The sequence below is a fragment of the Nilaparvata lugens genome, chromosome 2 (genome assembly GCF_014356525.2).
Source record: "Nilaparvata lugens isolate BPH chromosome 2, ASM1435652v1, whole genome shotgun sequence".
NCBI lineage: Eukaryota > Metazoa > Arthropoda > Insecta > Hemiptera > Delphacidae > Nilaparvata > Nilaparvata lugens.
The window spans coordinates 10,937,402-10,964,289 of NC_052505.1; the positions used below are offsets into that span (position 1 = coordinate 10,937,402).

At 34.9% G+C, this 26,888-nt stretch overlaps 1 protein-coding gene across 1 annotated transcript; it reads right to left on the reverse strand.

Moving 5' to 3' along the window:
- Positions 1-12,176: 12,176 nt before the first annotated feature.
- LOC120349795 lies at positions 12,177-17,045 on the reverse strand. Its single transcript, XM_039420534.1, has 2 exons — positions 16,311-17,045; positions 12,177-12,931 (listed from the first exon to the last, which is right to left on the reverse strand). The coding sequence occupies exons 1-2, from the start codon at positions 16,419-16,421 to the stop codon at positions 12,329-12,331; spliced, it is 714 nt and encodes a 237-aa protein (XP_039276468.1). The 5' UTR covers positions 16,422-17,045; the 3' UTR covers positions 12,177-12,328.
- Positions 17,046-26,888: the final 9,843 nt, after the last annotated feature.

Sequence of the window (26,888 nt, forward strand, 5' to 3'; positions counted from 1 at the left end):
TATTACCTACAAAACTCATTATTACGAAGGCTCAAATCTGATATAATAGCCTGTAATACTTAAATTGATGATTACTATCATTATCACTCTCAGGGAGATCTAACGATGGTTTGATTGATGAAAGTTTCTGTGGTAATCAATCCCAATAGTAGTTATACTGGTGAATTTACTTGTATAGTAATGTACTATTGCTAAAGTGAACTAACTTGTGATGAGAATGTCCTGTTATGAGATCTGCTTTCAGACAATTTCAGTACAAGCTCCATTGGTATTCAACTTTCATGCGTAGCGGATAAGTTGTGTTTTGACGCACTAGTGGATTTTGATGCGATGCTGCGAATTTGAAGTAGGCACAAGTTGGAGGATCAAGAAAGACAGGCACAGCTCTTGTGTAATGAGCGAAATTATCCTTGATTAGTATACCTGACAATCCACAATGGCATTTGCTGAGCACCGCATCGGAATAGAAACTCTAATTAATTGTTCCATTTCCTGGGCTGCTTCAATTAATAAGCGTTCAGCTCAATTAGACCTTATCAGATGATAATAGTGCTGGGGCTTTGTGTGCATTTAGAGAGAACAATGATCAGGTAGCATAGCGTACTGCTGGAGCTCAATGTTCGTCACTCGGCTTCAAACGTAGGCGCCTTTCTGCTCGTGAAACTAGTAAAACCATGTTTGCCTATTTCAACGTATATTGCTGCAATTTGGACATGGCATTCGACGCTATCAACATTATTGATCCACACATCAAGAGCTATTGTAAATTAACTTCTAATCGTAATGCTACTCCATTGTCAAAGTCAAACTCCCATGCATGTTTATAAATGAAACCCAACTTTAGAATTTGAAATTAATGGAGTTGCTGAGTTTAGTGTATTTAATTATTTTTGAACGAAAATTCAAATGAAATGTTTCAACCACCTCATTAGAACAAATGCAATTTATCATTCATTTCCTTCAGTAGATTAGTACATTCTTTCTGTTGGTAAGCTTGCTCTCCAAATGACTTGAAATTAAAATTGACCAGATTGACCAAATGACTTCAATTGACCAAAATTCAGTCGATATTATAATAATTATGATATTAATTTGGAACGTAATTATTATGTTTCAGTGTTGGAGAAAGAATGGTCCTCAAATATACATGCTCACTTCCAAGAATTTCACATTCTGGGATTGTAATTGTAATTGGAATAATTGATTATCAATGAGTGTAGTAATTCATATGATTATAACCTACTAATATTTGGACTATTCGAGACAAAATTGAGAAATAGAAAACAATAGCGGGTTTATTCATCTTTGATTATTTTATTTGTTTGCTTCATTGTTGATTGATGAACTCATATTGTTGTTTATTCAACTGGAATAATCGATTGATGTTCTAGTTATCTTCTGATAAAGCCCAATTAATAGCAACCTCACAACTTCAAAAATCAGTCAGAAATTGAAAATGTTTTCATGTTACCCAACTGAACAGCAGAACTGTTGGATTTTCAAGTTCGTTGAATTCACACTTGTGATGAGTATTATCCAAATATTTTTTATGTATCCTATCATATTAAGCGAGCAATTTCTGTATATGGTTATCTGGTTTTCTGGATATCTGGTTATTACTGGATATATCCAACGGATCTCCAAAACTGTTCTAACGATTTTCACGAAATTTAGAACATAGTAGCTTTATGATATAAAAATTCGATTGCACTAGGTCTCATCCCTGGGAAAACTCGCTGAAGGACATGAAAAGGATAATAATTATTCATCCTTGGAAAAACAGATGATTATTTTGTCGTCTGTCGATAACAGAAGATGCGTGTGCCTGTGTGGGAGATCAGCTGAGTAATCAATCAGCTCACCGCAAGGTACCTAGAATACATAGAACGTATTCTAGGTACATTGGCTTACCGCAAAGTTAGTAGTCTGTCTACTAACGTTGGGCTTACCGTATCTCGCGAGAAATCTAGAAATTTTAATAGACCCGATCAAAATAATCTGATTAGTTTACATGACATGGTATATCATAATATTCAAAGTCATTTATTACATTATTTTGCAGTTTTAAGTGATTAGTGAGTGTTATTTTGTTATTCAATTTGGTTTGTAAACAATCTAAATTAGAAATTTTCTGTTTTCAAATATTTGGACTGAAAATTGGACCTGAATTCAAGTGTATGGAACATAACCTACTTTTTGGACCATTTATAGTGTATATTTATATCAAAATTCGGGGAAGAAACAGTTTTGGGCTGTGCCTGTTAGTCCTTCCTCAATCATTTTTGAAAATTGTGTTCTGTTTTCTGTTTATCAATAAATAAATAACGAGCGGAGTTCGGTGCCCAGATATAATAATATAATATGTTCAGCTATATAACATATATGATTTGGGTATTTATAAACCCAGAATACCAATCTCTTACGTTCTCAGAATACGTTTCCATGATATGCTCTCGAATGAGATATCTCTGTACTGTAAATAGAGATCAACGAGTGATTCCAGGATCAACAGCATCCTTGGAAAGAAGATTGTATTAAGCGTGTTAATGTGATGATGCTAGATATTCGGCAGAATCTGGAAATGAGATTCTCAAGTGAAATGGATGCGGTAATCATTCGACATTCAATTCTGCTGCTAGCAGAAGTAGAATTGAGACGACGAAGACGCCTTGATGGCTGGCGTCTAGAAGCGTCGTTGCAGCCGAAACCAGCCTTTGACCGTCTGCTAATTGGATGTGCTGAAGCTCACGAGCTTCGAGCTCGAGCTGCCGAGCTCCACTGCTCGAGCCTCGAGCCTCACCGCTCAGACTCACACGTCTCCCTCGGGTGCGAATCCAATCTTCTTGCCAACGCTTATCTCTCACAAGTCGTTCTCTTCAACTTGATTCCGAATCGTAATCGACAAAAGCTTTCTTGATTATCGGCAAACGGAGCACGAATTCCCAGCCGTTTTGGCAAGTAAACCCTATTAGGGAATTTATTCCCTCATCCCGATCGGCCGCACACTCCTTGATATTCAATTCCCGATCCTTAGTTAGGCAAAAATCCGAGTATCTTGGATCACCAAAGGTTAATAGATTGATGAGAGCACTTCACAAGTTATTCCACAGACTCCAATACCAATCTCGAACCAAGTGATTGTTACATAATAGAAATCATTTGTATATTCGAACTCCATTGTAGATCTCTAATTCCGTTTTTGAAGAGATATAGTGATATTCATCCATGATGAAACACTGGAATAATAATTATCCCATACAATTATTGTATTATAATATCATGAATTTATTGAAAAGTTACATAAATATTTCAAGAAGTTGTTGATCGGAAATCTTCCTACTGGAGATGACACCATGGATGTTGAAACATGTATGGTATGTCACTATTCAATAAATTTGTGATATCATTGGACAATAATCTAGTGTTCGATTGTTCTTTGTAGATCTTGTCCCAGACTTTAAGAAAGCCTTTCGAGTCCAGCAGTTTTGTTTATTGACTGGTTGAACTATGCTTGGCTGGACTCTCGCTAGAAGCTGTTTAATTGTTTGGAATTACTTTTAATGAGTGATGTTTATTATTATGCCATAAAAATATATAACATTCACTCAGGTGAATGAGCGTGAGCATGCACCATATCAGTCTGAATGGAGATAGACAAGAAGTTGGATTAAACCCCGAATGTGACAGATTATAATAAATGCGACAATGTAGATTAGAGATGAATGTGGATGGTGTAGCTTTGATATTGTGTTGCATGATTTTCATAACAATATGTTTCAATTATCATATGACCATGATAGCCATCGTAGCCACTTTGTCAACTGGGGTACGACCAGAACGTTGTACGCTTGATTCAGGGTAATCGATACCCTGTAGATAATCTATGTACCCTGTAGGTAATAGTTTCAATAGATGAATCAAAGACTAGCTGAAATCTAATTTATATAGAATGGTTGAGTTCAAAGCCACTAATCGATCTCATCGTTCACTCACCGATTAGTGGCTTTGAACTCAACCATTCTATATAAATTAGATTTCAGCTAGTCATTGATTCATCTATTGAATCTATATCAATGGTTGAGTTCAAAGCCACTGATCGGTGAGTGAACGATGAGAACGGTAAGTGAACGTGGCTCTGAACCAAGTACTGTTTTGTCGTTGAACGATGCATAGACTCACATGCAGCGCTAGATTATTTGGAATTGAAATCGGCCATTAAGGGGACAGCCTGGTAGATTATTACATACTAAAGATCTTGAAGATGTTTGTGATCTATAATATTACAAAAAATATATATTATATAATATCTCGCGCTAAAATATTTCAATGGAACCTTTAATTTCAAGTAAGAGCTAGCATTTGGAAGGCATAGGTATTGTGCGTTTATACCTCTTCAAGGTCTTTGGTCTAACTGATAAGAAAAAAAATACATCATATCCGGTTCGTTCACTGATCAGTTAATAGTACTTTTCCACTGATGGAAAAGAACGTAAATGAAGTAGATGAACGTAAACAGACATGGCTGAAGATGAGGTTGTTTACAAATGATGGACTCCATTATAATGTATTTGGGAGCAGAGAAATGCATGATTACATAAATTCAATAACATTTAAAATATTTTACAAAGCGTTTGAAACTACTCCAATCACCTGATGGTTTTCCATTTTAATTGATTACAATGAAATAGGTTAATTTCTAGTTTTGTTTACAAAATATGATCAACAGGGGAAACATCTGTCAGTCATGACTCATGAGCAACCGTTCAGCCACAGAATACACACAAAATGGAAGGTATCAATCTAACCAAGATTTGAGTGCACCAAGACCACGACACATGACTGCATCATCATGTTAGAAATTAAAACTACTGCTATATTACAATGCTACACTTTCTTTCAAGATGGCGGACTATGGCGTCAAGATACTAGCCGACTTTCCATTCTGTGGTTCATCTGTGATTAGGTTTTTTACTGAACGTGAAAAAACCGATGGAATTGTTCAGTGGCTTTGAACTCAACCATTGATTCCAATTTTTTTATCATAATCCACAGCTGTATAGTGGCGTCAATCTTCAATGCGACTTACAAAGCCTCTGTAAACAAAGCCATAGTGCATTCTGGTGACGTCAGCACAGGTAGGCCTCCTACACCAATAAAAACACTAGCTGATATAGATCAGCTGAAATCAACAAATTGTTATTGGTATAGGAGCCCTACCTGTGCTGACGTCACCAGAATGCACTATGGCTTTGTTTAGGGAGGTAGTGGACTTACTCGTTCGGTTCGAAACTCTACCGTTTGATGAAATCAATGTCACTATAGTCTGTGTAAAATAAGTTGAGACTTGGCCCTCCATCCGAAGAAATTACAAGGTTGCCAATTCGTGTAAAATTGCAACTTTCTCAAATTTCCAATTCAACGTCAGAATTGGATGTAGAATATCATCCCCGATATCTTAGTAGTGCTAAAAACGTTTCAGGTAATTTCTTCGGGTAGAGGGCCAAGTCTCAACTTATTTTACACATTCTATTCCTCAATACGTTGTATTCTAGGTTCATTGAATGAAACTAATCGCGTTGTATCGTATGTAGGAAAATTATTCCCTGAACAAACGATATCGATGATTGAATATAATTTTTCTTACATGATCGTTTGAAACCAACCTGCCTCTCATCACTTCACATTGATGGTGTGCCAATTATTCTTCTAAAACTACTGATTGAGTGTCGAAAAGTTGCAATCATCTTTATATCATGCCGGTTATTCAAATTCATGTAGATCCTATCCATTAAGAAACAAACTTGATGAAATACATAATATTGCTCCTCGCACATTTTGTAGTTTCTACTGGACTTCTTTCATTCATCAAGAATTCCTCTTATAATATTAAACAGTTTCCCTCACAACGCTCTGCAACGCTTGTAAGACATAATATACTTTTGTAAAATGTATACATACCACTTCTTTAACAGATAAGGGTTTGCTTGAAATTTTTATAAGCGTCCTATGTTGTTTTAATGCTTGCTCGCTCAGTCCTGTTTCTAGGTCAAGCTATCTCACTGGTTGAAAAACTGACACAACCTCTTCTAAAGTATACGTCTTTAGTTTTATCGTTAAACAGTCAAGTGGCTGTTTTCCAAACTGATTGGTTTTCAATAGTGTTGATGATGTTTTTTTCTATAATATCGTCAATATTTAAAGATCAAATAATAATTCCATAAAAACACTCGCAGTTACAGACTGATTTCAAAATTTCCAAATTTAATTTGGATGCATTTCTACTTAATTCCTATTAGTATTCAATCAGTCCGACTCTGTGAAATATCACAGGGTGCGATATATCTACACTTTGAACAAAACCTTATAACTGACATTTATGGAACTGAGATCATGAGCTGATATCATTAGAAACATCATTACTATTCATAAATATCACTTGTTTGATGAATGACCTTCAATTTTTCTAGTAGACATTTATATTTATATGCTTGAAAGTAAGAGAGTTCACATGAAGGAGTATGTTATTCACCGTATATTATTACAGTGCATCAGAGTACAATAATATATTTTCACCACATACTTCTTTGTCATGTATACATAAATCACCCTCATTTTTCAACCTTAGTGACAGCAATATCTGGTTCTTCTATTCTCCTTTGCCTTTTTTGAGCTTAATACAGAACATCACTTTAACTTGCAGTCTTATTTACCATATAATTGCATAATATATATGATGTGGATAATATACGCACCGAGGAGTGTAGTGACAAGAAATCATTCATGAGGGAATAAACCAGATACATCTCAAGTATTTTAACAGATTTTTCTCCTCACGTTTCTGGATATACTCAGCTGTTTAATATTACTGTATATTCCGTCACGAGACTGGGAAGAATGAGTTTACGGTACTAGTTTGTTTTTCATAGAAGTCGATGCTTGTCGTCTGGAAAATATTCGCATATTCTTGAATTTTGAATGCGACACTCAGTGATTGGAATTAAATTTTGATAGGAGGCTATCAAATCAATCATATACAAATACAAATATTGAATATTATTCATCAGTTGTAATCTTTATGATAAGAGAGAGTAGGATTGTGTTTGTTCGTTTGTTCGCATCAAAACATGTTAACTTGTGGATTGCATGCCGGGAAAACGGAATTGATTTAGATCTCCAAATTTTGCACATAGATTCTAAAAATATCAATCTCGTGTATTTCGAAGCCCAAATTCCAATTTCCATTGTATATTTTTCAGAATAATGCTCAAATTTCATTCATGGGATATGGATATATTATAATAAAAATGTATTATACCATATTATTATGTTAATATAGAACTATAATCCAGAGATACAACCTCTTCGAAACAGATGGTTGAAATTGGTAACTAAATTAATAACCAGTCCAATTTTGTCAGTTTGGCATTAAGTTGAGGAAGGTTTTTGAACAAGATTTGAGTTCTGTCACTTTATTATGCTAGTACCAAGTTGAAGAACTATACTATCTATACTATAATAAATGAAAGAACTGGTTCCCGTATACTTACGGGATAGGAAAATCATATTTAACGCATCATTACGTCAAAAGTACTGGACTCTACATTATCTAGAAATTTGGAGTATAGATTATTCGAACGATGGTTCTAGGCCTACTTAAAACTCTTCAAGATTCCACTCGGTCAAGTTTTAAAATGGACCCTTGTGATGCCCTGGTTACCTGCTAGTAAATAATATATTTGATAATTGTAATGAGATAAGAAAGATTCTCAACCTTTTGAAGCCGTGAAAATTCGTGAAATTTTAATTCTAAACTACTCTGTAGTGTTGAGTGATTCTTCAAAAATTATCAACTATTCAATTCAATCCACATTATGAGATAGTCATGCCGAATGAGAGCATTCTAAATTCTATCGAAAATGTTTAACGTATTCAAGATCAGTCTATCACACAGTTACAACAACGCTTCATGGATCAGTCTGGAGGGGTCTATTTCCCTGCTTTAGTTGAAAACTTCAAATGACCAGTGCCATAGAATAGCGGTGAGAAGTTGCAAGTAGGATTCCAGCTACTGTCCTTTTTGGTTCAAGTGATTTGGTCAGAAACTGGTCAACAAGCTAGCCTAGGGCAGTGTGTCGAGACTACGACACTCCATCCTTGTTCACCATCATTCTATTCTATCCTCTTCCTTTCATTTCTATGCTCTTTCTACTATTTCCTGCTATTCTTATCCTCTTCCTATTCCTCTGGTTCTCATGTTCTTCCGCATCGACGCTAATTTGATGTGCTCGAAGGTCGTGCGTTTATTGCGTCACGTGGTCTCCTGCCTGCTCCTCCCTCGGGCACAAATCCAATCTCCTTGCGAGTGCTTAGTCTGCCACTCGTCTTCCGAAACTCGATTCCGATTCGGGATCAACAAGGCCGAACTGATTAAGCGACTAAAAAGGCCGAACGCTCAACGGATGAACGCGCTCCGCCGGTAATGTAAACTCTATTAAAAACGATCGACTATGTCTTTCAAGCGCAGCTTGGGTTCAAATGTATGTAAGCAATCAGCGAATGCCCTTTCCAAATACAAGGGCTGGATTGATTCAATCGGAGAGCTCGTTTACAAGAATGGAGCTGATAAAGCTGGATCTCCACATATCAGAAAAGTGACCCTCATAGTGAACATATCATTTCCATGACCATAGTCCGATTTGACTATTCCTACTCGGCAAGGCCAAACTAGTATGAATAGCGCCATTAGAACTTATGCGAAATGATATTCTCACTGATATTATCTGAGAATTCAGTTTAAACCGTCATTGTCACCAGGTTAAACTAGTAGTTCTATGAACAGTAGACCTCGCGCTCAGTAATTACATTGACCTGTTGTTATGTTTTCTAGAAAATTAATAAATAATTTATCAATTTAAAATGTCTAGAAAAAATCCTAAATAAACATAGAGCATTCTGTCCTATCGTACCGTGACGTGTCGTCCCGGAATGTGAGTGTGAGCGCTGTTATCAGGTCTGGCTGCAACTGTCTACAACGTTGATTGGAAGATATATTTTCAAGTTGTTCGATGTTTTTGAAAGTGTAGTATTATAGTCAACTAGAAGATTTGTCATGAAGATTTCCTGGTGGCTAAACCAGCATCAATAGCCTACTTAAATACCCTGGAAGCATGCCTCTAATTTCCAAGTCAAAAGTGACTAAGATATTTTCATTCGTTTTATATATGAATTTTCTATTGTTTTCTTTTTTCGAATTTTGTGATCATAAATGTGTTGTGTATACTGCCATACGCTAAATAAATAAATAGTCAACTGTCTACTAACGTTGATGGAAAGATACATTTTCAAGATGTTCGATGTTTTTGAACGGGTAGTATTATAGTCCACTAGACAACTGATTTGTGATGAATAATTCTATAGTCTGATTTTCACTCTAATATTGGCATATGAAGGAGGCTCCTTTTTCCTTTTATATTATCTTTGAAATGCAAAATTTCCAAAAACCTTGTATATACGTCGACGCGCAATTTAAAAAGGAACATACCTGTCAAATTTCATGAAAATCTATTACCGCATTTCGCCGTAAATGCGCAACATATAAGCATTAAGAGAAATGCCAAACCGTCGACTTGAATCTTAGACCTCACTTCGCTCGGTCAATAAGACTTAATACTTCACAGGGGGCGATATTTGATGTATATTTGTGACCTAATATGGGTAAAGGCATAGAATAGAATAGAATACTATAATACTTTATTATTCAAGGCATAATACTTGAAGTTAATTTGAAGGTAAATTTATAAACGTAAATTTAACGTATATGAATGTTATTGTTCCTTCCTCAATCATTCATAATTGAGAAAGATATTGTATGTCTCAATGTATTCAAAGGTGAAGGTAACTTACTATCAGTATCAGTGAACGTGTTCGGTACAGTGAGAATATTATTCCCATAAGTTCGAATGGGACGAGTTTACTCAATTAGTGGTTTCAACAACATCAAGCTTGTTTTACTCAGTGGCATTAGAAAGTAATGTTGTTGCAATAATAGCAGATGATATATGTTTCATATAAATTTGAAAATCAAAGATATTTTCATATAAATAAGGATTGGCAATTCATATTGTACTTGCTCGGCTGGGCTGAGAGGAAATGACCTCAATAGAACTCATGGGAATTATATTTTCACTGTACACTGAAGCTGAAATGAGGAAATTAACATAAAGTTATCGTCATAGTTATCACAAGTCAACGTATGAAGTTTTGAAAACAATATCTATTTATACATCATCTAAGATTGTTGCATCAACATTACGTACCACTGAATGAAACCAACTTGATGTTGTCAAAATCAACGATTGGATAAATAAATTTGAGATACTAGATTCGGTTGCTACATCATTATTATCAATGTCTAGTGAACTGAAGTCTTGAATCATTGAGCAGTATAATATAGTTTGGGTGAAGCCCTTTGATTGGTCGTTAGCTGTTGACCAATAGAGGTTGAGCTCTGTCATTGGCTGGACTAGACGCTCAAGTATTCCAAATACCAAATATGGTCATGGAGCCGTTATAAAACAACAACAAATTTAAAGAAGCTCAGTAACGAACAAAACCAAATGAATAATATCACTCTTCAATAATCACTTTCCATTACGAACTACTTATTAATGCACACTTTCTTAATACTTCAAATACGACATGGCAGTCCAAGTATTATTAATAATAGCGATTAGCTTCTTACTCACAATGTGGATCGCTTTCGGACGTCATGTCCATATTCGCCAGGTTAAACAAGCAGGTTAACAGCCTCTTATTAATAAAACTTAAGACTACTATGTCCATTCAAAGTATTGGAAAAGTGTAGAATGATATTAGTAAGAGTAGAAGAATATTCAAACTGGCTTTGAAAAAGTTTTTCAAGAAATTATTCTTCTGTAGCTTATCAGGATGGAAAGATTCTTCTATTCTGATGAGCGATAAGTTCATTGAAAATATTCTTATTTGAAATCATTCTCAAGAGGTAACTGCAAAGGAGCTTGCAAGTGCTGAAATATGGATTCCTAAATTTAAGATTGTTGCTAAGAGAGAAAGACGGCTGTCTTGGCAGTGAACAACAGCAAAGTTGACATGTCACTAACAGCTGCAAAGTTTAATACGATAAGACCGCTGCTGACGGCGAAGTGATTAAAGAGTTGGAGTGGGTAATGGAATATTCAAGCCGTAGGTGTGTTACAAACTCGCATGCCGTGTTCATTTTAATTTCCCAAACACTGAATAACGTTATATTTACTCCGAATTTTCTCAGACTGTTTCGACATGTTTCAGTATAAATGACGATTCAATCACTTTATAAAACATGTTGGATCGTGATGACAATTTATTGGAAAAAGTGGCTTATCTATTCCAAACAGATTGGCATTGATTGGAGGGGGTGGGGGACGATGTGATTATTAAAATGGGAAAACATGAAAAATACATTAATCATTTTTGGTAGCAACAAGGCATTTCATTATTGATTTTGAATCAAATAATAGACCGTTTGCTATTAGAGGTAGGTTTTCTTTATGTTACACGGTACAGCAAACACAGAAAAATACTTACAATTCTTATGGGAATGATCTTATGAGAGGAAGTAGCCTGTTAAAGTCACAAGAGGAAAATTTGTATTATTCGATAATTATTCATCTCATTATCGATAACACAATTCAACGTTTGATATTGTGAAAGAATAACTCGTTTTCGTCACGTTTATATCACTCATTCACTCTCTGTATGTAATGAAGTATAACCAAAGTGAATGAGAAAAATATATCATAATAAGACATCCCGTGGTATGATTTTCCCGTGTTTATGTTCCATATTTCTGTTTAAATTAAGCTGATGATACATGTAGTTCTTTTTTGTGGAGAACAAAACAGAACCGTGATAATCGACAGTAGTCGTAATAATCGGCTTGAGATAACAAAAATCGGCTTGGAATTTGGAACATGGACCACCTTTATCATCAAGGAATATCTTCTTATGCTATTTTTTCTCTTTACGTATTTGTACTATTATTATGAATATAGAAATACAGTAGTGACAAACCCGTAACAACATACACAGCATACCTAGGTATCTGTGACTATACTGAATCAATTAACAAATCATGGACCACAGAGAAAAATGAACTCACATTAAATATTTCCAATATTTATTTGAAGTTTTCATAACTCTCTTCGTGCAATATATTCGTTTTTTTATTATTAACTTTTTTATTGATTGATTGACATTGTTCAGATACTGTGTGTAAGAATGATATTGTTGTGGTAGTGTAACTGACAACTCACTACGTACAAATTGAAGTGGGTCTATGTTCACAAAACTTGTAGCGCTTCAGAGCAGAATTAATTGATTTCTTGACAACGTCGTTGACTAGAGGGAAAATGACTTCTTGGACGTCGGTCGGTTTAATCCACGGCCAGTCTCTAGAGCCCATCATCGAGAAAGATATAGCATTTTTATCCTCGTATTCGAAAATCACTCGCGCAAATCTCTTTGGATAAACATTTAACACTTCATCTCCACATCCCTTGGATTTGTTGTATGATTTGATTTCAATATATAAAGCATTAACCTTCACTTTGATGGTCATTCTCCCCACCTGTCGGACTCCATCAAATTGCTGGTCGTAGTTGTTGTACACAATTCTCAGTTTATCGATAGTCAAATGAAATCCTACAGTGGTGTTGGTGGTGAAACGGGGTTCGCCTTGCAGACGCATCGTGCTCAGATCGGTGAGGGTGCCTTCCGAACCGTGCACCTCGGCTGTCCCACTGCGAAGTCGCTCAATGGTTTTTGTGAGGTTGTTGACATGTATGGCGTCCAAACCATTATTCCTTATCGATTCGGATGTGTGACTCAGCAGTTCGTCAATTGAAGTCCTCAGCAGCTGAAATATAAAAAATATATCAAATTATAACAGATTAGGAAGCTATACAACAATCCTATTATATTGAGCGAGCAATTTCTGTATTTATATAACTGGTTATTTTTATATCTGGCTATTTTTATATCTGGTTATTTATGTTTAACGGATCTCAAAACGGCTCTAACGATTTTCACGAAATTTGGAGCATAGTAGGTTTATGATATAAAGATTCGATTGCACTAGGTCTCATCCTTGAGAAAACTCTCTGAACGACATTAAAAGTATAATTCATCCTTGGCTGAAACAGCTGTGGATGGTAAAAAAGTGAGTATGTGAAAAATCAAAATATCGCATCCCCGAAATTCATAAGCTGACGTATAGCCAGCTGTAAAATATAAACACGATCATTTTAGAGAATTGTGTTCTGTTTATCAATAAATAAAAATAACGAGCAAAGCTCGGTGCCCCGATATTGATATTATTATGTTGTATTTCAATTACAATATAATCCAATAACTTGTAGTACTTGAGTGATCGGGGGAACATAATGGTGTTAAATGAAAGAGTGATGTGAGAGAATCTAAATCTACATCTGTGAAAGATTTTGAGAATTTTCACTGTTTTACTCTCATTTAAAAAAACTGAAGAGTTGATATTATCAAGGTTTCCTTGACCATCACCTTTCTATCATTGTCTTGTAAACATTTTGTGGAAAATTAATTCGAGTAAGATGGTTATACTCGAGGAGCTATATTTTTACAAGTACAAATCACGTGATACGATCATCAACAAAAACCTTAATGAAGATGGTTTATCTGGAAGGAGTTATAATAAATCTTTCATAATAGCAAGAACTTTGGAAATGCATGCCACCCCCATTCAACAGCAAATCAAGTTGGGACCCAGTGCGTGTGCGTGCTTGTTCCAATTTATGTTCATTATTTATGATCTGTGTGTTGGTGAGCTCATATTTTAAATAAAGTTTATCGTTACATTAGGCATACAACATCAACATCTTTTAGAAATTCATTTTCTCACTCAGGAAATGATCATGTAGAATTATAACCTACTGTGATCTTTTGAAAAGCTTACAGAAAATCCATACGAGTCTTATTATTTCATCAGTATACTGACTTTAATCTCCAATTTTAAATAAAATCACAACATTTGTATTTGATTCCAAACTTATCATCCATCAAACCCTGCAATCTCTCTCATATTTTGAAATCACTCAACATTTATTCAACTCGCTTTCTTATTCCATCATTATCATGGTATACCACTCGAAGCAATACGACAAGGAACACACATTAAAAATCTATTGGATCTTATTATATATGATTTCATAGATGGTTTGTCGAATAATAGAAATCTAGATATTTTTGTTAGACCAGTCAACAGTGAAAAGCTCAAGTCAATGTCAAATTCAGAGTGAATGTTAAAAAATCATGTTTTTGGACTTAGGGGACCTTGAAACGTGTAGAAAATTTGAGATTAGGGTACCTTAATTTTTTTGGAAAACAATACTTTCCTTACCTATGGTAATAGCATAGAGAAACAATAGCGTAAGTAGATATCCCATGGTATAGGGAATTTATGTCACAAATTTTACTGTTATCTCAAGCCGATTACTGTCGATTATTGTCAATTTTTACTGTTTTGTTGGGGTGAGAGTGTATGAACGGCACAATTTGAGAGTCTACCAGTGTCACACTGGGAGAACTATGGAAAGAGTCACATAGGAAAGAACTATGTGAACTATCGGCTTGGGATAACAGTAAAAGTTGCGACATAAATTCCCTATACCATGGGATATCTACTCATGCTATTGTTTATCTATGGTAATACCATAGGTAAGGAAAGTATTGTTTTCCAAAAAAATTAAGGTACCCTAATCTCAAATTTTCTACACGTTTCAAGGTCCCCTAAGTCCGAAAACATGATTTTTTAACATTCACTCTTAATTTGACATTGACTTGAGCTTTTCACTGTTGACTGGTCTAACAAAAATATCTAGATTTCTATTATTCGACAAACCATCTATGAAATCATATATAATAAGATCCAATAGATTTTTAATGTGTGTAATGAGTCTTATTATTTCATCAGTATACTGACTTTAATCTCCAATTTTAAATAAAATCACAACATTTGTATTTGATTCCAAACTTATCATCCATCAAACCCTGCAATCTCTCTCATATTTTGAAATCACTCAACATTTATTCAACTCGCTTTCTTATTCCATCATTATCATGGTATACCACTCGAAGCAATACGACAAGGAACACACATTAAAAATCTATTGGATCTTATTATATATGATTTCATAGATGGTTTGTCGAATAATAGAAATCTAGATATTTTTGTTAGACCAGTCAACAGTGAAAAGCTCAAGTCAATGTCAAATTCAGAGTGAATGTTAAAAAATCATGTTTATATGATTTCATAGATGGTTTGTCGAATAATAGAAATCTAGATATTTTTGTTAGACCAGTCAACAGTGAAAAGCTCAAGTCAATGTCAAATTCAGAGTGAATGTTAAAAAATCATGTTTTTGGACTTAGGGAACCTTGAAACGTGTAGAAAATTTGAGATTAGGGTACCTTAATTTTTTTGGAAAACAATACTTTCCTTACCTATGGTAATAGCATAGAGAAACAATAGCGTAAGTAGATATCCCATGGTATAGGGAATTTATGTCACAAATTTTACTGTTATCTCAAGCCGATTACTGTCGATTGTTGTCAATTTTTACTGTTTTGTTGGGGTGAGAGTGTATGAACGGCACAATTTGAGAGTCTACCAGTGTCACACTGGGAGAACTATGGAAAGAGTCACATAGGAAAGAACTATGTGAACTATCGGCTTGGGATAACAGTAAAAGTTGCGACATAAATTCCCTATAACATGGGATATCTACTCATGCTATTGTTTATCTATGGTAATAGGGCAAGGGAAGTAAAAAACCTAGCACAATTAGAGACTTAGATGGAATAGATGAATCTATTGAGAAATCAAAGTTGATTTATTATGAATAATAAGAAATTAATATGTTTTTCTAATAATTTGTACAATATTCACGTTATGAATCTAGTATTTGAGTGAATATTACGTTTCATTCAAGGATCAGAATCTAGAATTATGTTAGATGAGCTAGAGCTCACAATAATATTATGAGTAGGCCTATCTCTCGTAGGAGACTATAGATGAATTAAACATCTTCAGAAGCAAATTCATTCAATTTCGAAATCAATTAACATCAAATTCGTTTCCCAATTATCAAATCACGTTCCTAGTTTATATACAAAATCGGTAACTGATTTGGTTCCTAGCTTGTCAAGTTCGGAAACTATATTTGGAAATTCGAATGAAAAATGTTGAAAAGCGTTATCATTACCTGACATCTAACACGAGGTTTCACGGTGGTGTACGGAGAAACCCCTTCTCCAAATGAAACTGGGCACAGAAAAACCAGGAAATAGAACAAATTATGGTGATGTCCTATCATTCTCACACACACAGCGTATACAAATTGCTCTGTGAGAGTAATCAAAGAATGACACACAGCTCAGGTCGAAGGCTACAATAAAACATTATCCGTGTTTACCAGATAATGGCTTCAAATCAAACGTCTCTCCAAATAATCAATGTAAACAATAGGACAGCGCAGCAATTCAATTAAAAATGACAAGAATTTCACTACGAAAGAGATAGTTTATCACTATGGTTAAGTAACACTGTAAATTTTGATTCCCTCCCAATCATTTATTTGATTTTGTGCTCGTGCAAATGAATGAAATAAATAAACAATAATCAAATTCAAGGCCCAGTCTACATTGTGATTTACGCCCCAAACAACCTGTTCTGGGGCTATCAGTGATAAATTTTGATTGTACAGGAATAACTTTTAGTTTATTTTACATAATATTCTTTATCTTTGATTTATTTCAATGCTCTATTCTAATCCCAGTTCTTTGTAAAATACTGAAAAACTTTTTACTTTTTTACTTTTCACTAAAAAACCGAATTTTACGCCCCTGGGCAGTCGCCTAATGAGCCCATTCATTAACTGGGATCTGTTGTAATTGCAGAGAGAGTCCTTATATTTAGCCTATTTCAGAAAAATCACTGCACTGCCACTTATTTAATACACCCTGGTCTGAAAAATTCTACTCTTTAGAGTCCTCAAATAATGCCTCGTGAACTGATAACCAGAATTTCACATACTACTGATATAACAGAGTATTCTGTAGATGAACTATTATATAACTCTGAAGTTAATGAACCGTCACTGTTCACATTATAGACTTATTTATCAATTTTAAGCTATTGAACTGTAGATTGGTGAGCTCTCTCTATCTACCTAACAAGAGATTATTTGTCAGCATCGAAACAATATTGATTTATTCATTTATAAACAGTATTATAGGCCTAGTCGTACAGACCAGTATGCATTGAGTCATCAAATTTCATACATTCTATAGCTGTTGCGGTGTTGACTTTTTCAACTTCCAACATAGCCTTGATTACTAATGAATTTTCATGACAAGTAATGGTAGAGAATCACGACTACGAGTATTGAAAAGTAAATTTATGTTTATCCTCACTTCTTGTTTTCCATCTTTTATAGTTATTTTCCTAATTCAAGTGTTCTCAAGTTCAGATTTATCAACGATAAAAATATGAAAATCTTGGAGCAGGGACAACTCATTGGTCAATCATATATCCCACACCCCATAAGGCTCTGACTGCAAGAACTATATCATTTTTAAGACATGTCACGTTATTCTTTATATTTAAATAACGATTAGCCTCCTGCTTGGCATCAGTCGGTAAAGCATGAGATTTGATATAATTTTATAATTGAGTCGTGGTTTTCTAATAGTAATCAGTCTTAAAAAAATCTTGATAGGCCTAGGTATGGGCTTCTCCTATAACTCTTGTAATTCAATAAAAAATGAATATATATAAATATGATACTTATACAATAGTGTTGAGGAATAATAAATAAATTGCACACCATAAACGTTTCATACATATATTACACAAATAATGCAAAAAATAAATCGAGGCAAAAAATATATATATAGAGCGATAAAAAATATAATATAAAAATAGAACAATAATTGAAATCAATAAAATATCACAGGCTAAACTTTATATTCTAGATTTATGGCACGAATCATTACCATGTGCCTTTATCTTAAAATCATATGCATTCTTTTGCATGTAGCTGCGATATGCGCTTGCTAATACTTGTCGACTTGGACAATTCAATTAAAAATGTGTGCTTTAAGATCAGCTTGATAAATTAGCCACTAATAATCCAAATATATATATTAAAATCTCTAGTACTTAGTAGATTTCTTTGTATCGAATATATATTTTTATCTCAGGGTGCAAGATTCGGCACCTGACGGAATAGGTAGAGCCATTCATCTAATGAATTAGAGCTATAATAAACTATCGCAAATTATACTGCAAAAATTAAATATCATATGCATATGTTTTAATAGCCTAGATTTTGTACTTCTTTGATTTAATAGAAATTTCTGAAATATTGATCTATATTTTTCTTTCAAATAAATACCTTTAATACTAATTTTACTTGCGCAAGTATTACTCTTATTAATTTCTTAATTTATAATAAAAACCCTTTCGACGAGCTAGCTTTGATCATTAGATTAATTCGAAGCACTAGGGCGCCCATCACTAATTCAATATTTATCACTCACGTGTCGAAAATCTTCTTATAAGCCGCCGATGTCGATCCAACTCCATGTGGTCCGGGAATATGGTAGCCGGAATCGTCTCCTCCAAGGGGTTATAAATTTATTTAAAAATGAAAATGACTTCTGCTTCACAATAGCATCACGAAGTCTTTTAAGAAATTTAATAATTTAATTTAACTTTAACTTTTACAAAATCATTATCAAGGTACTACGCTCTACAATATTTGGGGTCCTCTCCTGGTGGCATTTGGTTGGCGAGTGCTGGTTCTCCTTTCTCAAGTTTTACAAATCCTCTTTCCGACTTTCAAATTAGCATAAAATTTAAATATCTTAGTCCTCCGCCATTTAGGTTCAAATAGATCTTACAAAAAATACCAAAATATTGCTTAGATTGTATGATTAATAATTTCTTTGCTTTCGAGCCATATCGATAACATAGACTATATAACAATTTAACATAGATTCCGAACATTTATAGAAATATATATAAATATTTTTGAATTGGCCTACAATTGCCGCCTATTAACTGCCGTTTTACTATTGGTGCATGCAAATTTTATTTGGTATTCATGCGCCTGGTACCTCTTATTTCCTGAATACATTAAATTATTTTTATTTGGTTTTTTATTTATGCTCTTTACATGCTAGCTAATATTCTATACATTAATATTAATTCCATGCTACCTAATAATTAGCCACGTGATCAGGTGTTTTTTCACATTGCACACCATCTGATTGCAATAAAGCTCTGCCAAGGGGTTTTGGTCAGATTCTACGTTTCTCGGTTTGATCGATCTCTAGGTCACCGATCCGTGAATACATGTACATAACCTCAATCTTCAAATATTTTATATAATAATCTATTTATGAGCAATAAAATTCCTTCAAATCCTTTTTAGGTTTTTGTACCATTTAGCCAGAACAAGCTGATGCTATCTAATCTTAGTTATTATCTATTTGGCGATATTAGCCGGTTACTTTATTTTCAGACCTATTACTGTTTCTGTTAGGGCTTTTTATCTACCCAGATTTAATACTTTACACGCGCCCCTGGGTTTGAATTCAAAATATTTGAGAATCACAATGTTTTTAATGAAAACCCACCCTTCAATACATCGATATACACTATACTTTATTTATAAATTATACTCTCATACTTCTATCACAGTTCGCAGACATATTTGCTGCATCTCCTTTATACCTTTATCAAATACAATAACAAATTCTCCTCCTCAACACACATAAAATATCATAAATATAAACTTCTAAACGCACTCCTCCTGACAACACTTAAAACATAGTAATTTTTAAATTCGCCGCTTGCAGGGCCGCCAACCTAACTACACACATTTCATAATTCTCATAAATGATTCCTTTTAGACAATAATTTCGATTCACAAACTTCTGGGCTTATATCTTATAGTATTTCTTAGGTCTTGATACAAATAATTTTCTATACATCAGGTACAATACTTTTCTTTTGCTAATGGCTCTTTGGTTTTTTGGTAGCTTGTATTCACTTTAGGTCTTTTCAGGTAACAAACGTGGCATAATTAAAAGTAATAAATATAAAACATATAAATAAATATACTAACATTAATAAATATGATAAATAACAATAATAAATAACAATGTTGGGGTAACCATACTTTTTCATAATTATATGTTTGCAGGCATTACATATTTGATTCAGGTGGCCTTGCCCAGCTGGTCACTGGCTCTGCAGAATTTGCTGTCGAATTTCATAATTAACCTAACTGCTGCATTTTTTCTCTTTAAAGGTAATTTACAAATTTTAAATATACTATCCCCGCTTGTGTCCTTTTTTAGTTGATGTAGCTAATTTAATTACACATTTAAAAATTATTCTTTTTCTTATTGCAGGCTTCTAACGGCTGGAAGGAATTAAAACACTGGATTGTTGCCATGCGGTCCTATGCCAAGATTAAATTTATTAAGGAAGGTCAGTAATCGGTTTGATAATAATGTTTTCCTTGATTTCTTATCGTATTTTTTCAAATTCGACGATATAGCATGTAGAAATTTCATGGTTTACTTGCATCTTCTTGAATTCTGTTTGTAGATGTTGCTGTAGGCCGTTCGGTTATCTGCTATCTGTTGGTGAGGCTGTCCTAATTGATAATTTATCTTCATGAATTTAAAGCCCTTGTATCTGGTGTATTCCTTTAAATAATTCCAAGCTTCATTTATGATAATTCCTTTCAATCCATTCTTATTCCAATCAATCTGTACTCTTAACTCATCCTTCCTTTCATTATCATTTAATATTCTTGATCTCGGTTCATTATAAATTAGTAGGCTCACAACAATAACTATTTTTATAATATTAACTTTCCATTCATCAATACTGGATTCTTTTAATAATAACAATATAATATTTTCCATCCTATCTACAACACAGTCTTTTATTAATATCACAGCCATCATAACAAATATTAAACACCATAACAAAACATTCATCATCTTTTCAATAGCATAATATCCAGGTACTTTCACTTTCATAATATTATTTTTTATTGCTTCCATTCTTCTCAAACACCGTTTATCCTTAATTAATCTCAATAAGTAGTCCATTTCGTTGTTGCCCATGCATGAATCCGTAGTAGTCCTTTTAGTAGCTCCGTTTTTATCCCATTTATTACGTCCATTTTGCCGGTCACATAGCTGGTTTGCCCTCTTGAAACGTATGTGCCGCGGATGCACGCCGTCGGTCCGCTCCTGTCCTCCTCGGTGTCGGTCCGGTGTCCTCTTCGGGCGTTTGAACCGTGCATGCGGCCGGTATGCGCGCGCGCGGTTCCTCCTTTTCTTTCGCCTCCGGGCCTTACGGTGCTCGCTCCTACGGTCCTGTATGCTGTCCTCCTCGTCTTGATGCCGGTCGGGTGTCCTCGGGCGCTTCCGTCTCCGGGCCTTACGGTGGTCGCTCCTCTTGTCCTGGATGCCGTCCTCCCTGGTGTCGTCCTCTTGATCCTCTATCTTGGGGTCCTCTGTCTGCTTCGGTGGTGTCCATTGATAGGCGGTTGTAGGTTCAGTGCACGGATCTGTTACATTTTTAATTTGTTCTGCATCCACCAACTCCTTGATTATAGCATGATCCTGGTGGCTGTTTATATTTAGCAGTGACTCTTCGGTGGCAGGTTGCTCTTCGGTGGGGAACAGGAAACTTAATAGAGGCTGATGCTTGCGGCTGGCTTTAATTGCATGTTGGGCGGCGGTTTTTTGTGATAGGCTGTCTTGTACGGGCTCCTGTGTGTCTGGTGGTGGGTTATCTTGTGTTTCTTGTGACAAAGTCTCCAGTAAATCATTTCTGAATGTGGTGTATGACGTTGAAATATCCTGCTTTTCTTGGTTTGTTTCATTTGAGCTTATGCTTGTTATATCGGGGGTATCATATAGTCCTGGTTTATTAGCTGTAGTTTTCTGTATATCTGGTGGCGGGTCGTTGGGTGCTGGGTTCCGGGTTTTTTGTTGATTCAATCCTACTGCATGCGCTAATGTATAATTTGTACTTATTTGATGAGGTGGCGGTTTGTAGTTTCTATTATAATTATTCTGAGTGTAATTATTATTTGAGTTTAATCGATCACGGCCATCATAATAATTTCTTTTGTAGGTTTGCTGTGGATAATGGTTTGTTTGACGATTTTGAAAGCTTCTATTATTCCAATTATTTTGATTATGATCATAGCGGCGTTTAAATTGAGGGGCAGATCGGTAGCGATCATATGATACCGGTTCATAATTTTGGCTGTTATACTGATTAATTTTTGAGTTATGTTGATTTTGTGCGTATCTCTGGTCTGAACGGTGGTTTGATATTGCCATCACAGACTGTATGCCATATAAATGATTTATCAGCTGTTTGCAATCAGTAATGGGTTGTGTGGCGAGTGCCATTCTAACTTGATACGGTAGCTTCTTTAAAATAATACTTGCTAATGCCGATTCATTAATGGGCTCGCTCAATTGAGAATTTTTAAACTGTAGGGCAGTGACGAAAGTGGTACATGCACCGTCTAAGTTAGGGTTGAAATCGCATGATATGATGTCCGCTAGCACGTCCAACTGTTTACTTCTGCTCCAATACTGTTCCAGGAAGACAGCTACAAACTCATCCAATGATGTAAATTCATGGGCTCTACTCCGAAAGAACATCAGGGGTTCGCCAATCAATAAACTAGTCAAACGAAGACGCCAAAAATTCCAAGAGGTAGGTGCAAGAGTTTGTACTAATTTTATCTGATCAATGAATGGTTGAGGTTGCAAATGGCGATCAGTATTATCAAATTTTCCCAGTCCTTGTAATATACTATGTACGTTGAGGTTGTCTGTTTGAATCCCTTGAGGTCGTTGTTGAATATGATTTTCTAATGCTGTTATTTTTTCCTGTGTTATCTGCCATTGACTATTATGTGTAATTTTATTTGCGTTTATTCCTTGATTTAATTGAGTCAGAGTGGATTTTTGAATTAGTAGAGTTCCGTTTAAAGCTTTACAGGTCTCTGTATTTTGGTTGATGCTACCTTGCAGTTGGTTCATTTTTGTGGACGTATTAATCTGTTTATTTTGTATTTCTTTAATAATGTTAATATTTTTGTCAACTGTAGTTGTTAAGGTTTGATTGGCAACGGTAATTTGTTTGTGGATTTCTTGGTGGCAATCGGCCTTAATGTTATTTGTTATATCCTGAACGGGTGTAGTGATTTGTGTGGTTAGGTTATCTATCCTTTCGTTGAGCTCACAGGTAACCGTATCCAACCTTTCCGATAATCCTGCCGTAACTTTATCCTGACTTTCTTTCTGTAGGGTTATCATTGCTTTTAATTCTTCCCTATGATTCTCTACTTTAGTTTCAATATTATCCAACCGTTGTTCTACTGATTTTATAGCGCCTGCGGTCTCTTTCATGCCCTGTTCCACTGTTTGTTTATTTTCCTCTTTTACTGTAGCAATCTCTTTTTTAATCTCCTGCATCATATTATCCATTGTTTTTTGTAACATAATGTTGAAAGTACTGCTAGTTTGTTCCATTATTACCTTTTGAAGCGGATCTAACTCTGTGATTGAAAATATACTTTGTTTGCTCAGGTGTGACTCGGCCTCCGGCGATGCGGGTTCTGCAGGCTGCTCCTCGCCCCCTTCAAAGTTGATCTCTACTATCTGTTGATTCAATGGTGTGTCAGCGGCGTCGATTCGAGTGGATGATAGAGGTTGCAGACCTGGTGGATCGAAGACTATCGACCCGACGCTTCCTGGTTCCCTTTCTCGTGGCGTATTGGCATCTACCGTGGTGGGGTTTGATGTGCTTGGAGTCGACAAAGTGGGATCTGTGCAACCGCCGTACATATATGAAACTTCAGAGTTTGCGGGAGTGTGATTCATTATATCAGATATGATAAATGCTAATTAAAAAGTGATAAATGATAAGCGAAAATGCTTAAAAAAGAGACACAAACCGGGACTTACAGTGAAACAGTGATGTGTAAAGTGTTTGGATACTCATACGACAAGGTATTTATACTTAAGTTTTCTATAATGCTCTAGCGCCCCCAATGTTTTGTTTTAATTTATTCTTGGCTAGTTTACAGGCTGTGACTTATTTTCCAACCGGCTTAAACACATAATATATTTTTGACTAGAAAGTAATAGCAGTTTAGGCTTATAAAATATAATCTCTCTCTATAAACATGTATTTTTTACAGTACTAATAATATAAAATTTTCTTTAAAACATATAATTTCTCTTTATTTAAAGCTATTGATTCCCCAAAAAGTAATACAAATTTCACTTCGCCAGTTTTCCTCAAAACTCGTATAAGTTATCTATAATTTTCAATATGGTTATTGACTTAATTTCAAATAATTATTCAATGAGCTTGGCTCTCATCATCAGTCCCACGTTGGTACGGCATGTCTTTATGTCACGTTATTCTTTATATTTAAATAACGATTAGCCTCCTGCTTGGCATCAGTCTGTAAAGCATGAGATTTGATATAATTTTATAATAAGGTCGTGGTTTTCTAATAGTAATCAGTCTTAAAAAAATCTTGATAGGCCTAGGTATGGGCTTCTCCTATAACTCTTGTAATTCAATAAAAAATAAATATATATAAATATGATACTTATACAATAGTGTTGAGGAATAATAAATAAATTGCACACCATAAACGTTTCATACATATATTACACAAATAATGCAAAAAATAAATCGAGGCAAAAAATATATATATAGAGCGATAAAAAATATAATATAAAAATAGAACAATAATTGAAATCAATAAAATATCACAGGCTAAACTTTATATTCTAGATTTATGGCACGAATCATTACCATGTGCCTTTATCTTAAAATCATATGCATTCTTTTGCATGTAGCTGCGATATGCGCTTGCTAATACTTGTCGACTTGGACAATTCAATTAAAAATGTGTGCTTTAAGATCAGCTTGATAAATTAGCCACTAATAATCCAAATATATATATTAAAATCTCTAGTACTTAGTAGATTTCTTTGTATCGAATATATATTTTTATCTCAGGGTGCAAGATTCGGCACCTGATGGAATAGGTAGAGCCATTCATCTAATGAATTAGAGCTATAATAAACTATCGCAAATTATACTGCAAAAATTAAATATCATATGCATATTAGGGTGGGTCGAAAAAAATTGATATTTTTTTTTCGGATCGTAATACCGCGGAAAAGTTGCTAAATGGTATGACTAAAAAGAGGAAAAAATATTAAAATTATTGGATGTTATCATCCGTTCGCGCATGAGCTCTAAAGTTTTGAAAAAAATAATTTTTTTTGAAAATTTGTAATAATTTTTTTTTTACGATATTTTATATGTAATACTGAAAAATGTCATCTACGACACACTAATAAATTAATATAAAAATACCGGTATTGCACTTCAACATCTTCCGTTCGCGCATGGACATCCAAATATAGCCAAATTACAAGAAAATCAGATTTTTGCCCTATTTTCTTTTCATGTATAGTTACAGATATCAATAATGTAATACCTAATATCTGATTATACATGTTCTGATAGTTAAAGAAAAATAAATTCAGACGTAATTAGGCTTGGTTTTTCGATCGCGCACAGCGATACAAAACTTACTGTGTGCGCCCTCTCCGCTGCTCCGATACCCCCTTCTCTGCTGCAGGCCAGCGCCACTAGCGGGTCAACGACCCACGCCGCGTCACGTGATACCGCTGCAAGCAGCCAAAACAGTGGTCCGCCGCGCCATTTTGTGCGCAAGTCTGCTGTTGTCTCTTGAGTGCGGTGGATGTGTTGCGTAGTGTGTGTTCCAAATTTCATATTTCAGTGTAGTTTTTTGAACAATTGTGCAATGAATGATGGCATTATCAAAGACAGTGATCACTAGACAAGAATTCGAGTGTCCGTTTTTTGGTACACCAAGAGACTTGCCGCCTAACAAGCTCCCTACAGGAGAGGATGTTCTTCAATGTTTATTGAATGAGAGGTATAATTTAGCAGTTAAAGTAAACAACAAAAGAGTTAGTTTTGGACAAGTAGCCAATACAGTAGCTGGCAAAATAGTGTGTTTGTACAATAGAGCATCAATTCCCGCCGTAAGTGATAAGAGAGTAGTACAACTGTTGACTGCACTGCATGACAAGTATTATAGTTTAAGAAAATCTCATACTCGAGACAAAAACAAGGAAGTCTTTAAGAGAAACCTTGATGATTTTAAGAAAAAATGCTGTTTGCTTTTTGACATTGCGGCATGCAAATGCCCCATTGCCCTTGAATGTACCTGTCATAAAACACCGGATCAATGCCAGTGTATCTGCTCAATAACTTGTACTTGTGAAAAGCTTAAAAAAATACCTTTACTTGAGCTGAAATTTATCTATTCACTACGCACTCACGGCATTGGCAAAATTGGAGGTGTGGACTTAAATGAAACAAAGAAACGTGCCAAATCTTTACAGAGGAAATCTCGTTCCAGCTCTTCAAAACCAAAAGTAGATGTCCAAGTTTCCGAAACTGAACAACGTGATGAATCCTTGCCCTCCAGTGACGTTTGCAGTGACAGTGACCAAGAATTCATACCTGAATCTCCAAAAAAGAAATCCGGTTGGCAAATGAGGATTAACCTTAAATCTACTGCATTAACTAGTGATCGTTACGGTGTTTCCGATCGTGCTACAGCAGCAATAGCCTCAAGTGTTTTGCAGGACTTTGGCGTGGTAAC

What these genes read in the sequence shown, in the direction of transcription:
- LOC120349795 (XM_039420534.1), bottom strand. Translation starts at nt 16,421, where the DNA reads ATGATAGGACATCACCATAATTTGTTCTATTTCCTGGTTTTTCTGTGC. An exon ending in AACCTCGTGTTAGATGTCAG is followed by an intron (nt 12,932 to 16,310) that starts GTAATGATAACG and finishes TTTATATTTCAG; the next exon opens with CTGCTGAGGACTTCAATTGA.